General features: G+C 31.5%; 1 protein-coding gene across 7 annotated transcripts in view; it reads right to left on the reverse strand.

The window, feature by feature from the left end:
* The window catches only part of LOC113401756 (DE-cadherin), a 176,619-nt gene extending 160,224 nt beyond the window's left edge, over positions 1-16,395 (reverse strand). For all 7 annotated transcript variants that reach the window (XM_064218064.1, XM_064218062.1, XM_064218063.1 and 4 more), the window contains exon 1: positions 15,876-16,395. In XM_064218064.1, the coding sequence (XP_064074134.1) occupies positions 15,876-15,957 (82 nt within the window). In that variant the 5' untranslated portion in view covers positions 15,958-16,395. The remainder of the gene's footprint in view (positions 1-15,875) is intronic.
* Positions 16,396-16,646: the final 251 nt, after the last annotated feature.

Genomic DNA, 16,646 nt, shown 5'->3' on the forward strand with positions numbered 1-16,646 from the left:
GATTTGATTTAAAATACCATATTCTAGCTACATGACACAAATGGAAGAAATATTTCACTCTTCCATAATTTTTCATCAAAGTAAGCTATTATTTTTTCTGTAGGATCGCGTGTAACAACTTGCGTGCTTACGCATTATCAATGAACAAATTGTGCCATCCGTCACTTAAGATTTTATATTTATTCACTTACAAATTACATAGGAAAGTATATAAGACATTTCTTAATTACGCAAATATTTCTCATGTAGAAATTTTACGTAATTTTTGTTAGTTTTTTAATCAATCTATTGTTTTAAGCTGTTATTTATCTTTACTAATATTATAATCACGACAGTAGCTCTGTTTGTCTGTCTGTTGTTCTTTCACGGCCAAACCACTGTATCGAATTCGGTATGATGGGAGGCTTGAACTCCAAGGAAAGATATAGTAAGTATGTATAGCGAGAGTGTCTTTTGCTATTAATAGTATTGTTAGAAGAAAATTAGAGTCACAAATAGCAACACTGCGACCGGATATATAAGGACGACGGTTTGCGGTACTTGTCTATCCGCTTAGTTGTCCGAATATTGCCTGTTATAGAATAAAAATGTCTGTTGGCCGCCAATAAAATATTTTTAAAAAGATCATTTCATTTTCTATTTGTAATAGTATTATATTGTTATTTTACTTTTTCTCTCTTATGAAGTAACTAAATCCTACACACACGGGCTGTAACCAAGAGCTAGTAGTGGTTTGATAGTGGTATAAGTATCTAAAATGGATGAAATCATAAGGAACTTGAGGGATAGTATTATTATTAATATGTTTGTAATGTGTATCACAAACCACATATTCATATAATTTATTTATTTATTTTCATTTAGTTTTGTAAATAAATTATATTTATTAATTTTAAGTATTAATTTTGTAGAAAGATACGTTTTGAAATGTATTCATATAAAAAAATTGAAGCGTTCATAACCCCTGTTCGTACACATATGACAATATTTTGCATCGTCGAACAGCAGGTGGTCCCAGACGCTTGCACATTCAAGGGCGAAGGGTAACCTTATCCGTGGGCATTTTTATAAACAGACAGTATTTTTTGCAACTACACTTACACAAAACAAATTCGCTCCTTAAATCGTGTTTATTAGAGTACTTAGATATCGCACAAGTACTTAATTTACTTATTTTCAATTTCATTGTGTCACGAAATAGGAGAGAAAAACAAAAGTTATTGTTTCATAATGAAGGATGAATAAGTTACGTCTTTAAGGAAAAATTAAATGAAATTAAGCTGTTGAAAATTTACTTCGTTAGTCGAGTTGCACGTTATGAAGATCATGTAACCGGAGAATACATGTGCGTTCTAAGTTAACATAGCTAATGCTACTTTTAAGGCTTCGGAGGCAATAAAAGCGAAAAGTTTCCAACGCTCGTTCGATACATATACGATCTCGTGTAATGAATCACCGCGAAATCGAGTAACAAACTTGCGAAATTTCAAACTTAGAATTTTATTATAGTATCGAGTTCGAAGGACAGTAAAGTCGCTGAACGTTCATTACAATTTTGTATATAATATTTTTCACAGAAATGATAAAAACATATAGTCATCAAATAAAAGCTAAAATAAAGTTAAATGATAAATAATTTATATCTAATTATTTTTGCAGTGTATTTGAAAAAGAAAAATAAAATAGCAGTTACCGCCCGGCGGTTGTCACTTCAAGCCATGAACAATGACGAAAGCAGCTGTTCTGAGCTTGATCTAAATTGGCTGACTGGTGCAACCCTTTTTACATAACTCCCCGACTCACCTTTTAAACAGAAAGATTATTAAACAAACAATTTCGCCTCATGGTCGATATTATTTATATTTACGATATTTCTTAAGAAAAATATTTGATTTGTTTATATTCTTGATTGTATTTGATTTGTTTATATTCTTGATTGTACCACACATGGTAAAAAATAACTAATAAGACAAAAATAAAACAAGTTAAGCGCAGAAAATGGAGATTTTTGCCATACCTTCGCATTGATATATTTTTCATTTTGGGTTAAAATCGAATATTGTTGTTTAACTTAAAAAAAAAATGACATAGATCTCAATAAATTCTCAAGTAGCTTGTGGAATATACTTAGATTCCGAGGCGATGCGAAGTACTGGGATGTGGGTTATAAAATGCCTCTTGCTAAGTAGTCCTTGAAACTTGTTAAGATGCCACGAAACTTTCGTGAGAGGACTTTAATAGAATTCCTTTCTGCGCTCCAGTGGACTGGGCAAAATAATTTTCGCCTTAGATTAATAAACGATTATATAATCATTCCAATAAAGAGCATTTTCATAAATTGCCAAACATAACTGCGATATGGACATTAATCATATACATACTTTTATATACGAGTCACACTATTTACCGATTGCGCTTGACACTCCTTACCGCTTATCAGAGGTTAAAGATTGGTACGAACGGAAAGGGGTAGATAAGCGATGAGAATTCTCAAAATCCATGTTTCTATAAGAAGCATGTTAATACATATATTGCGCTACTATTAAAAATATATCATACGTTTTTCTCGATTGTTCCAAACAATACATTTGCAACAATAAATATCCCATAACTAACGTGGTTAAATACTTCGTGCACTTTTAAACGTCGTTTTAATTTTATTGCTAGTTTGATCTATTTTCCTCTCGATTTATTGCTGCGTTTAGCACATTGATTTAGCGCTATTTGACTTTTAATGTTCGAAATATATGCCAGCGTATATCAGCTATCGCCTATGCTGAACGCTTGACCCAAAATTGTAACCTTCGCTTTACTGAGCCCGACAACGGAGCTCGCATTAGTCTGAAGATTCTAAAAACAGTTTCTTCGCAAATGGCGACCATTAGTGATGTCGACTAAAACGCTAAAATTGTTGTATTTTTTCTGTCATGTTAGGAATGAGAACAGACAAATATGACCAGATTTTAAATGATCAATATCTCCTTCGTGTAATTTCTTTTATAACGTATCAACGGTCTAGTGTTATTTTTCTTACAAATGTTACGCAATAACTACAATTTTTAATTGAAACTTCAATAACGAATAAATGACAATTCATAATGTTAAAAAATGCACTAGTGAAATAAAAACAATGGGAAATAATTGCACTTACGACCATTATTTATTAGGCATAGTATTATTTGTGTTTCAGTTGAATACCTAGTTCGCCAACAAAATACTAATTTGCTGATCCTAGATTTCAAAAATCGAAACAGCATACAAAGTCTACTAGAAATAAACTAGAAATATATAAAAATCCGCAACAATATTGTCACAAAATAAAAGTTACAATCGTAGACATTTCTTTATAAATAAGTTTGTCAAAACCAGGAGGACTCATTGCGACGCAGCGGGGAACCCGGTTTAGTCGCCAACCCTCGAACTGGAGTATTAATCATAACACATCACATTTTCCGGAACATGTGTCAGACATGCGTGAACATACGCGTGTCACTGAAAAAAAAAACAAATAAATAAACCATTTTACGGCAACGCCATGTGCTATTCGATTACGGATCACTCAAAAGCTAATAAAGTCATGAGTTATGTGACAAGTTGTAACTTTCTTTTAATGTTTTTAGGTATTCCATGACTGAAAAGGGGTGAAAATGTTATGATGATAAATTGAGGATAATATAGTGATATTTTAGTTCTAAGTGCTCAATAAGAATATTACCCAGTCCGCTTAAATGGCTAGCCATTATACTAGGATGTGAAGATCTTCCTCCATTCGCCTTAAATTTATGGCGGTAGTGTAAATATTTAGTGTTTATTATTTTAATTATAATAATAAAGATCCAAGATAAATCTTTATTAAGTTAATAATTTATTCTTTATCAACTTTATTGTTAACAATTACAAAATCTGATAAATAAAAAAAAAAAAAAACGGTGAGATTCTTTCGCAAGTTGTTCTCGGGTAAGAATATTTTCTTTTCCGAAGCAGAGATAGTTTTCAATTACGCTCGAGAATTACAGAACTAAGAATCAATAAGTAAGAGTAACGTTTCTATATTGAATAAAGAATTTGAATATACATTTCTTTTTGTCACAATTTTATTAATTTGCATTTCTTAATAAAGTACATTTTTTACTACGTTTTAAAATGTTCCATTATTTTATTTTAATTAAAAAAAACTTAATCTCCCAAAGAATTATTTCAAGGATTTCAGAGGATTTGACAAATTTCCATGAAACCTTTTATCAAAAATTCTGACTTGGCACCCGAGGCGGATACCTTGGAGGAAAGTATTCTATATCAATTTGCGCATTCGTGCAAAGTATATTCAAGTAAGTTAGCTTCCGAGCCGGTCTTAGCTTTTAAATGGGACCATTTATGGGAAATGGGGCTAAGGTATAAAGGATGAACGGAGAATTCTGGTTAATAGAAACAGTCGTGACTTGAATTAATCTTTTCGAATTTCTTATAATTAATTCTTTAAAGCCGAGTAATTTGATTAGTTTACAGTAAAGAATCGCAGCAATTTATCTACTTTTTTAAGGTATTTCAAAGGCATCCCAAACTTTTTCAAGATATTTCAAAAGCATCAACACCTCAGTGTTTGATCAGATTGTCCAATAAAGGTTGATTGGCCATTGTGGCGACCAACAATAAGCAATCATCTGGTTTAGTGCTAATACTGACAGCAACGGACCGCACTTAATTTTATGATGGCCAGCGTGATGATACTTCACCCGCTCGTCAGTTACGCCTTGGTGGAAAAAGATCCATTGTTCTGGAATTTAAAGAGAATCTGAGCAAAATTTAATATGAATGAGCTCATGGCTCATAAAAGCATTAAATTGTGTCAGCGTAAAATTGTAAATTTTTATCATATTTAATCAAAATATTATATCATAAAATTTTAAAAAGTTTTAAAATAATATATAAAATGTGTTTTAGCTAAGTTAATCCTGCTATACGCGGCTAGTCCACTCCACAAAATAATTAACTTTTGTTTTTTAATTGTAAAATATGTTATATATTCTATTTCTATAGCATTATTTTCTTTTTTCTATATTGGCTAATAGAAAATAATAAGTTATAACGAATTTTACTAAAATTCCCTACATTTTTGGTATATCTGATACAAACCGAAATAGCCACTGAAAACATTTTTTCTCAGACTGTTAAATATTGTGTATTTAAAAAATATTGTGCAACGTGATAGTAAATGGTGAGACTACCTGTAAATAGTAGAACATTTGCCAAGATAATTTTATCATTTTGATGTAATATGGTATTTACTATTAGTTGTCCAATTGAAAATAAAATAAAATAAAAAATAAACCATCATTTGAAATAATAACGTGCAAATGACGCTATAAAATAATCTTAAATCTGTCTTCTTTTAAAAATCTTTGTTTTTGATATATACAATTGTCTCTACAGCTGTATTTTTAAATGGCAAAAACAAATCTCGAAGTGAATGTTACTGTAGGTATAACAAATCTGATCCCCTGACGTCAATAAAACGTTTTCCTTCATTCAGTTTTGACATTAAGATCCATTGTGAGAAGAAGCAATCGGAAATCGTCGAGAGGCGTTTCAACGTGTCTGGAGATCGGACATTCAATCGACGCCGCCTTTTCTATTTTCTCCGCAGCAAATTCAACTTTCCTATACATTTGTTGATTGCATTTTTAAATGAAATATGAAAATAAATTTATATAATTGCATTATATTGAATACGTTTTAAAACAATATTAGCTTCAATTCAAAATACCTCTGAGAAGTTGAAATCGTCTTGAAAGGAAGTAATTTAATAAGTTACTTTAAAAAATATTAGAGAAAAAATGCAAATATGTGAAAGGAGATAAAATCCTTGAAAATCTGAGTTGCATTCTATTGAATTTCATCATTATTCGCTTTCTCTTGCCGTTTTATTATTTTGGATCGGCGTAGGTTGCAAAATGCATGGAGCTGACACATTGGAAAAATATTTAGCCGACCGCCAGCTTGGCACCATATCTCAATGTTCTTGTTGGTGGTCGGTTTTCTGCTACCACATATTGACTTTTGACTGGACAATGTGAAATTTATAACGCACAGGATCGAATCATTTTTTTAAAAACAAAATAGTGAATGTCAAAGACGAATATCTTTATTCAATATAGAAGCCATATACAAAAATAGCACAGGTTAAGAAACACCTTCGACCTGAGAAGGCGGAAGAAACTCAACTTGACTTTTTTATAACTTTTTTCAACTCAATTTTATTTACAGTGCAACTTTACATATTTCTTTTTGAAACGCCCTAGAGCCAATCATTTTATTCCCAAAGTGTGTTACCATTTAAGCAATCTTTAGATTTTTAATATCCTTTAACACACGTAAAACGTTTTAATGCTTCCTTTTTCTTTATTTTACAATTGAATAATTTTTAACGTAAAAATGGTAAATTTTTAGGAACTACAATATATTAGAAATTCCTAAACATTATTTATGTATATATTAGAAAATTGCAGCCTGCCACAAGAAGCTCGACTCTGCTATATAGTTTAGTGTCGTCAAGGGAGTCATAACTTTTATGGAATAAATAGAAACATCATAATACTTGATGTTTAACGGTAACATTTTATTTGAAAATATTAAAAGTAAATTTTAACCAAAATCAAGACTAATCGCAGTACAATAGGATTCAAAGACCTTTTCGAAAATGTTTGAGCGGTACGAAGGCCATCCCTTCAGTATCAATAGCGTTTGTCACTAAAAGCAATCTGGAATGTTTGAGTTTATTTTTAAAACGAGCAATGGTACGCTTAGTGGCAAATGATGCCCTAGGGAAACATACAGGCGATATTCGCTTAATAGGGATCTATTGTTCTGTCTGTGCCGTTTAATTACAAATATTTACCGTTGTGGCGGCGAAAGCAGATTAAAGATTCTTTAAATTGTATTTTCCTTTTAAATTTTGTAAACGAGATTTCAACGAGTAAAAGGTACAGTTTGAAGCTAATTCTTGAGCTTAATTAAACGTCAGCTACCAATGCCTTGAAGCATTAATACAAACTCGATATTTGTATTTGATAGAGATTAATTTACACAACGTACAGAAACTATTTCAAAGATGTCATGCACACAATCCATTGTTAATAGTCTCTTTCTAGATGGTGTTGATTCGCAAAACGATTAATCCTTTAAAAAGCCAATCTGTTCAAGAACGAATACAACTCAATAGGAAATCTTTTGACGATAAAACTTTTCAGCTGTCGAAGCACATCACTATATTGGGTTTATTACTAACACTAGTGGGGCTCTCGAGGCACATTCTGTTAAACTAATCGGAATCTATAGCTCTATTTGGTAATTACTTCTCTATGCGAAAACTTTAACAGTCGTTATTTCAAACATAATATAAGAAGGGTTTTGTGATAATTATATTAAGTAGTGTCAATAAATTCAATAAATATTCTAATGATTTTTTTGCAAGTAAATGAGATTTCCGTCATAAAATATTCAAACCTTTAAATTTCCAGCCGAACTGTCAAGTTACTTTTTGAAAGGTCGTCGCTTGATAACCCAATATGCGGGTCGTTGGCCTTCGGGATCAGCGTGTATTATATTTGAGGGGACGACGATGTTTGAAATTTATAAATTAATTTATGACCGTTAAATAACATCGATAAATTAAATTATCATTTTTTTTTATCTTATCTTATAACCCGATCTCTTTTAAATGAATCTTATTTGTGCACAGCATCTTGTTATATCCAATCTTCTTTATATTTCTTTTATTTCAAACGACCTCAGTGCTATAAAGTGTAATAGGAAACGGAGTGACCGGGGAGAATCTAATAGATTGTAAAGTAATATTTTTAAAGCTGTAACAATAGAGATAACAGAATTATAGGTATAACAATATAACATTTTTATAAGGAATCAGTAACTTTCGTGCTTTGTTTCAATGTTGCACCACACATACAATTGTATTACAATGTAATACTACAAACTACTACATTTTTGACGTATGTTTCTTTTTTAAAAAGTAATGTAATGTCTCCAGGGTTTATATATAGATACATATGCAGTATATACGTATACGTATGCATATAAGTTTTCATCATAACTTTTAAATGCTTGAACTGCTTTAAGTACCGTTTGAATCCTTACATCATCGCGATTCTTGAGTAACATTATTTCAATTAATTAATTAAACAAAAAATTATGCAGAGCAATCGTATTTTTAAATTTTAATGTAAAATATGTTAGTAACGTAACGTATATAATGTTTTATATATTCTATTTAATCCTACCTATATTACTGCACTTAAATAAAATTAATCCGTCAGCCCTGTTCCTAAATTTAATACGAGCGACACGACCCGGCTGCGCACGGGTGCAGTTTATCAGAAAATGGTATGATATATATATAATTTATACCCTTTTATACACACAAGAATAATGTGAACATTTTTAAAATTAAATAATTAATTCCGGAAATTAACTACATCCTTTAAAGAAGTATTAGATTGTAACTGATTTTATCGTTGGTACTGTATATATCTACATGTTTACGCAACATAGGATTTCCATTAGATTCGTACTTAGCTTGACAGCTCCCGCCAAGATGTTAGCATGATCATATTACCTTTCGTCGAATCCTCATCTTCACCTTAAGAAAATGTGAAACGGTTGAAGAATTCAATAGTCACATTATCTTTGATATTAATACCATTCAATGACAGACGCTTTTAGCTATTTCAAATGAGTTTTATGTCAATTCGGATTATGCCCTTAATAAATTATATTACAGCCATTCAATATTAAACTGTATTACAGAACACCAAGGCACATTTAAGGTCGTTTTAGTCATATTAATCGGTCGGACTAACGATTGGGTCTGATCATCAAATGGATAATTACTGCCAAATTAAAACCAACCGTATTCGAAATTCATCGCAATTGGTCAAGTTGCGTGTCTGTAATCACGTAACGGTATAGTGTTATAGCATGCACAATTGTTGAGCAAGTTCTGTTATCATTTTATCGATAACGGGCGGCAACCGTCGCCATTCATTGTTAATCTTTATCGATTGGCTGCGAATAATATCAAATTTCTTGGAAGCTGACTGTCCATACTCGAGCTAAAAAATACTAAGACTTAGGTTGGCATTTAAAGTTAAAACTTTGTGTAAACTGTCCCGTGCAGCATGCCATTCTAAACAACATTTGTAATAATCATGTTTTTACAATCAAGTGTAGGTATATAAAATTAATACAACATCAAAATGCTTATCTGAGTACAAATAATTGATATAACTAATGTTAAGCGGTTTTTATAATTGGTAATGAATAGTATAAAATTATTTACGTTATATAATTATTGCGATTTTTTTTCTTGGCACCAACCGCATGGCGCATATCTCGACATTCACGCGGCGCCGCGTGACGTCACCGCAATGCCAGTAGTCACAGAAGCCATAGTGAGCGCCAGCGCAGGCAAATGAACTTAACACAATACACTATACATCGCTGATTCAATTTATCGCATTTTAAACTCACGTAATCCACAAAACGCATTATGTATCGAATGAGAAAAAAAGACTGTCGTGGTTACTTTTTTACATTATCTGTAGCGAGGTGAGTGCAAGGAGAATAAATTAAGGTTAATGAATGACTTATTGTATGAGGGACAGGAAATTATTATTGGTAGACTGGTCGAGTTACAAGGAGGGTAATAATAATAACGTTAAACGCGCTGGTGTAATGTACTCGTTCAAGAATTCAAAGAAATAGTTAAGCGCTTGAGTTTCGTAAGTTATAAGTGATCTATGGATATTTTTATTGCTCTGACGTTGAGAAAACTAATCGTGTCTAACGGCTATTTTGATTTAACATGATTGCAAAGCGCGTTGTATAATAAATATTTTTCAATTGTTAAATCTTAGTATGTATATGAAAACTAAGTGATAGTTTCCCGTCAGCCTCAATTGTAAGTTTATAAATACTCTTTATGGGACGAGAAATTATAATTTTATACCTTTAAGGTAGTCTTAATCCCCTAAATTTAATAAATAAAAAAAAATATGTAAGCTGTCTTTAAATTGATCATAATTTCATCATAAATAAGTACAATTAACTCAAATTTTCAATATGTATAAGATTTAGTATTTTTACAACTTATATAAAATATATTAAATCTTGCAAGTTAACTGAACCTGTCTGCTAGTTCAATTCCGATGACAATGCACATATTTACAGAGGATTGGCTCCAGACTGAGATCTCCTCGACAGTCAACAGTATTGCCTGTATATAAAATTATGATTAAAAAAATATTCTATTACTTAAATTATTTTTTAATTCGATTTTATTGTTTCAGGTGTCACATTTTGTTTGTACGTAAATAAATAAGTGTTAGCTCAAATAATAAGTCTAATTGAAAAAAAGACAGTCGTAATATTTTCCTTCATATACTTAAATTTGTCCAATATAAGAAATAACGTGGATTTCGTTAACTATAATTAGATAAACACATGCGATGTTAAAACTACTTCGTTTTTAAAGATAAAAATTCAAGCGTTATTTTTATTGTTTTAGATAAGTTTAGATTAAAATTATTATATCTCTGGAACAAGTTACAATGATACAAATGTTCTTTTAAATTTATATATACAGCTCTCTCTACGTCATTTTATTACTTCTCTACCAGGTAACGATTTGCTCTTACTGTGACAAAATATCACAATTCCACCTATTCACAAATGTCAATTCGCCGCCTAAAAAGATTCACCTCATAAATGGAATAACGTCTTAAGATTAAGACGGTCGAATACAGAAATGGGATATTATGATTTTCGAGTTATTATGGCAATGCGCTATTGAAAAGCTGTAACTTCGAAACAAGTTATCGGTTTTGCATGTCTAAGCCGGTTGTTCTTAATATGGCTTAGCCGTAGCCGTGCCTTTGAGCAAACATAAGCCGTAATAGGCATCTAGACGAAGACACGTATAGAATAACTCTGATAACTTTGAGTCTTGGCGAAGTTCATACTCGCCTTTAAGTAAATGTTTTGTATTAAATTCTCGTTGTTCCCTAAATTAGGTATTCGCTTAGGAAATTACTTCATAGTACGGGAGAGTTTTTTGTTATTTAAGCATTATTTCTCGAACCTTTGTTTGCGTCAAACAAGTCGTAACTGTTTTCCATATTTCGTCAAATGTATATACACATATCTTACTATCGTTTTGTCTGTTTGTGTTAACGTGTGTTTTTTTTTTCAAATCAAATTTATTTATTTAATATTGAAGCAATATACTTATATTTGATATTACTTATATTTATTAAGCCAGGCTTGAATTAAAAAAAAAACTATATATCTATGTACTAAAGTTAGATTATGACAATCATACACTTGATTTTTGGGCAATGTCCCAGAGTTGAACTAAGCTACTTTCGAGAAGGTTTATGGAAACATATTCCTCCACGATGCTCCAAAATTCAGTGGTGCCGGTCAGGATTTAAAACCACAATCTTCACTTAAAGATTCACGTTCTCTAGCACTTGGGTACATTTCGAGTAATCGAACATACTATAATTAATTCAATTTATTACCCTCCTTATTAAATTATTTTACATACGAAAAGTATATTCTATTAAAAGTATTAAATTGTTTAAAGTTAGACCTCTGTAATAAAAACTCCATTACACCAAGTACCGTCCGTAAAACAAAAGAAGTTCTACTAAAATGTTCAACTTTTTATGCAAATGATATCGCTATTGAGATTTTGAATTAACATTGCTGTAATGAAGCTATAATGCCCGCTATTTAGCACTATTAACGTTCTATGGGGACCTGATACTAAAACGATTGGACTATAACATTACTAATATCAATTAAAAGTTATCATAATAATTATAAACGTTTATTCAACAAGACTCAAAAGCATACACAAAGGGTCTAATCATACGATATAACTAAAAACAAATGCAAAAATAAAAGCTAAAAACAAATATTTGTTAAGTTGGTTGATAGAAACGTTTAAACGTAAGCAAGTAAGTGAAAAATAATAATTGTATTTTATATTATTAATATTTGTATATAATTTGTATATAATATTACAATATGCTTAATGTTCTTGGCACGCCATAGCTCTGATGCAATAAAATGTAATACTCAATCACATTCGAACATCTAAAATGAGTTCTCTGTCCAAATCCCAAAATAAATGTAGCCGGACATTATAGAATGGTTACAATTTTACCTCAAAAGTTTTGACCAGTCTCTTGGCACAATTTAAAAATTGCGCCATAATCACACTATTTCGTTGATGGGATCGTTTATAGCGCGAAAAGGAAAGCAAACGTGTTAGTTTTTACCGTTTGTACAGCTATTAGGCTACCACTTATGTGTGTTAATTTAATAGTATTTTAAATGCTTTGATGGTAATTACCTTTTAATGTAAATACTAGTTTCTGGAGGGGAAGGTATCCTTTTTGTATGCTTGACCGCATTAGATTTAACAGTCCAGGACTCAGTCTTCTTCCATTTTAAGACCAAGAAAATTGACATATTTTATCTGACACTGATAGTTAAATACTTTCTTTAGTGTGTGCAAATCACAATATATTCCTTTTTTAAATGGCACCCAAAATGAAGGCTTAATTTTGGATGCCATCAGAAATAAGGAAATTCGAATCAGAAATAATGGAATGAGGGAATTAATTTATCAACGGTACGAATGACCCGAAATAAGTTAGAAACAAAAGAAAAGAACGTGCGAGCTGAAGAATAAAAAGAGAACAAAAAGACACAAAATTCGTTAAAGTGAATCGCCGTAAGCGTGCGCTACTAACTTATAGTATACAAAAAAACTCTTTTCCTATACTATAAACATACACACATACACCCTAGACGATAAAACAGTCCCCTGTCACGCATTTTCACGAAATCATCCATAACTCACAAAATAAGAGGAAAATGCTTGGCCTTTTTGAAGATACTTACGATTTGCATCGCGTGACAAAAATATACTTAAGACATTGTCGTTTTGAGTAAATTCAAATTAGGAGCGAATAACCCGACACACCTATTTATTAAATTACCATTTCTATACAAGTGCAACACATCCCCGATCCGTGCATTTAAAATGTTATATCCGAGATTATCGGTCATCAAGACAGGTGGAAGAACCTACTTGAAACTATTATTGTACTTTATTTTGGCTACCGTATGTCTAAAGCAAAGTTACATTTACTTATGACATACAATGACTTTCTATAGGAATAAATATTTATGTAAGAATTTTTAATTACTGTACATTTTATTGGATAAAAAGTATCTTATGTCATGGTCTGGCTCGTATTATCTATGCAAAACATCACGGATCTGTTGTTGCGTGAAAGAAGGATTCTTTCTTACGATAAAAACATTTATGAATGTATGATATTAGTAGGTATTTTATTTAATCCGTTTATAAGAGCTATTCTTTGCTTTCTTAGGTAAGAAATTTTAAGATTTAAAACTTGAAATAATTTAACCAGTCTGGCCCTCGTCGGGATGAGTAGGCGCTCGCCATGCCACGGGCAAAAAAGTTAATGTCACGCCTACATGTAACACGATAAGGGTTGACATATGTGGAGGGACCATGTTTTATGATGTAGTCATAATGGTTAATTTGAATAATAATTACTTTAAAAAACACGTCCACGCGTGTTACATTTTTATTTTATTTTTCGACAAGTTAACTTTAATCGTGACTTTATTTACTATTTAATCTTTTCTGGTCGATAAAATCTATTAAACATGACTGTGATGATATATAATATAATCTATTTTCATAGAATTTTAATATATTTAATATTCTGAGAACAAATATCTTACAAGATTTGTATTAAGAACACTTATTGTTAGATTTAAACCAAATCCCAATTTGTGGTAATATTTATAGCATATTTTAAATGTTACAATTGTAGATTCGAAGTTCTCATAAAAATATTCTAGATTTAACTTCGATCTACCGAAACTATGTCACAGTAAAGTTCGTCGTAGTTGGTTGAATTTCTGTTTTTCTTTTGATGCCCTAATGTGTCTTTATCTAAAGTCTTTTTTATAAGAAATATTCTACGAATAATCAGTAATAGTTTGACTCAGAATGAGGAATGAAAAGGCTATTGACGATCGCGTCATTTACTATCAGACAGTGACGAAACATGCTACTTTTATTCTAAACCCCGTTATTTACATCAGGTAAGTAAATTTGATGACGTCACAATTGATTAAAAATGCATTTATATAGAAATAATCCCCACATTTTTTAAAATGACTAATTCGTTACTTATATGTTACATATCATTACTCACAAGTAATACACAAGGTAAGTACTTAATATTATACAAATATTCAGTTTTTTAAAATTACACTGTAAGAGGTTATTGGCCACAGGAAGTCGCCAAAGATTACAGTAAAATAAACACGCATTCATTCGTTCGAAGTCGCTTGCTTGAACTATTATAATCACCAATAATATCGTTTATAATAATTCCGAAACAAGCTAACTGATCTCTATTCGCCTAGTGAGCTATTATTTAATGTGAATACATCGCCTATTCGGTCACGCCATACAAACATCACTTATTAAAACACATTTACAAAATTATCTACGATTCGTACTATTATGCCAAAAGAATTAAAGCAAAATTATTCTAATCATTAAGTCATGATTGTTGTTACAAATTAAATACACCGTTATTAAAATATAGTGGAACTCGTCTACTACTTCTAGAAGTGGCTGACTGAAGGTTCTCAATACATACATATACATTATCTAAGCACTTAACTTTAAGATATAAAACAATTAAATCGTGTGGATAGATTGAACACTTTTTAAATTTCATTGAATAGCACAGACAAAAAATCAACAATATTTCGAGTTATTGTTTTCTATAGACAGAAACATCATCATCTCATTGTTGAAATGATTTAAAGACGTATAAACTACTTTTGTTGTTTTACTTTAGTTAAAGATAAAAATTACACGTAAAATTTTTTTCTCAAAATGACTCTTACACAAATCACACGTTTCGGTGTGTTAATTTTTTTTAAAGTTTGTTTATGTTTACATTTAAGGTAATGATTGATATATATGAAGTTAATAATGGCATATAATCAATGCACGCATTGCTTATATGTATAGTATATAACTTTATTTCTTAACGTAAGTTTTTGTACAAAGTTAACTACGTGAAACAGGAAATGAAAGTATGAAAAGTATTACTTGATCAAATTACAAGTAAACGTTTATTATTAATACAATCCTTTGTTTCCATAATCCAAGTATAATGATGTATGGATAACCATATACTTATTCAATAGGACTCATAAGATGAAAGCATTACGATCTATAATTGACTGACAACCGAAAACGGCCTAAAATAATATGGATTATATGTTTTCCATGGATATTAATTACCTGTATGTTTTACGTATGTTACATTGATACACTATAAGGATGAGTCATATTTTTTTTCTGTGCTTGCTTGATTGTTTCAGACTGAATTATTATAAATATAATATAAAAAGCGTTTTTAAGATACACAACTAGTAATGAAACGCTCATCTTCCTCATATAAATGTGTCGTAAATTTTATTATAGAGTTTATTTTTAAAGTTATACGCTAACGTTATCTAAGATAATACAAAAACAAATCAATTACGTTAAGTAGAAAAATACCACTATAATTGATTCATATCTTGAACATGACGTCACCCTTAGTGAATGGCTCAAAAATTTCTAGTTTCCGAGAAGCAAACAATAGGCGATAGAACAAAGCGCAGGCGACAGGCTCGCCGTAGTTGCGCAGGCACAGGTAAGAAAGGCGTTTTTGCCTACCTACCTTTCGTATACTGCGTCGACGCCACCGCAAGCGAGCCGATCAACAGCGCGGCAAGGAAGCCCCTCTTTACCCCGCGTACCATTTTCTCAATTCAATATTATTACTATTTTGAGCACGTCACTGGTGTAAAAACTTGTCACAAGGAGCAAACAGGCACACACGAAGTTGTCTTGTATTCACACTAATCACGCACACTATCACAGAATACAAACGCACATCCATTTGAAAAATGTTCGTTTATCCGATAAAGGTAACCGCTTCGCACGACTCGTGGGACGAAGCATGCAGGTAAAACGAGTAAGCCTATTAAGTTTCAAAAACTTAAAACTACTAATTTAGTTCGGTCTTAGGTTATTAAGCACTACGTAGTGCGTTAGTCACGGCAGTTCTGCACAAGTTTATGTTTAGAAACTTTACATATTTTCGTAAAACAATTTCGAAGTTCAGGGCGATAACAGGCGAGACGTAAAACACGACCGCCCAACGCATCGTTCGCGGCAGACTGGCGTGAAGTGAGCGAACAATCAACAAGTTGCGATCGCGCGCGAGGCGGGCCTTAACATCCGGAGCATGCGCCATCCGCTTCTATGTTCATACCCGACTAGTCCACAAAGTTGACTCTGCCGCGTCTTCCGTACTAGCCAGTAAAACTTAGAAACCGGCTTTTTTTCGCGCAAAAACTAAAAGACAAGATTTCTTCTGGATTACCACAACCCGGTTTGTATTTATGCAGTTCAGGATATAAATTAATTTAAATAACAATTTATTTAA

The sequence above is a fragment of the Vanessa tameamea genome, chromosome 20, assembly GCF_037043105.1.
Source record: "Vanessa tameamea isolate UH-Manoa-2023 chromosome 20, ilVanTame1 primary haplotype, whole genome shotgun sequence".
Taxonomy (NCBI): domain Eukaryota; kingdom Metazoa; phylum Arthropoda; class Insecta; order Lepidoptera; family Nymphalidae; genus Vanessa; species Vanessa tameamea.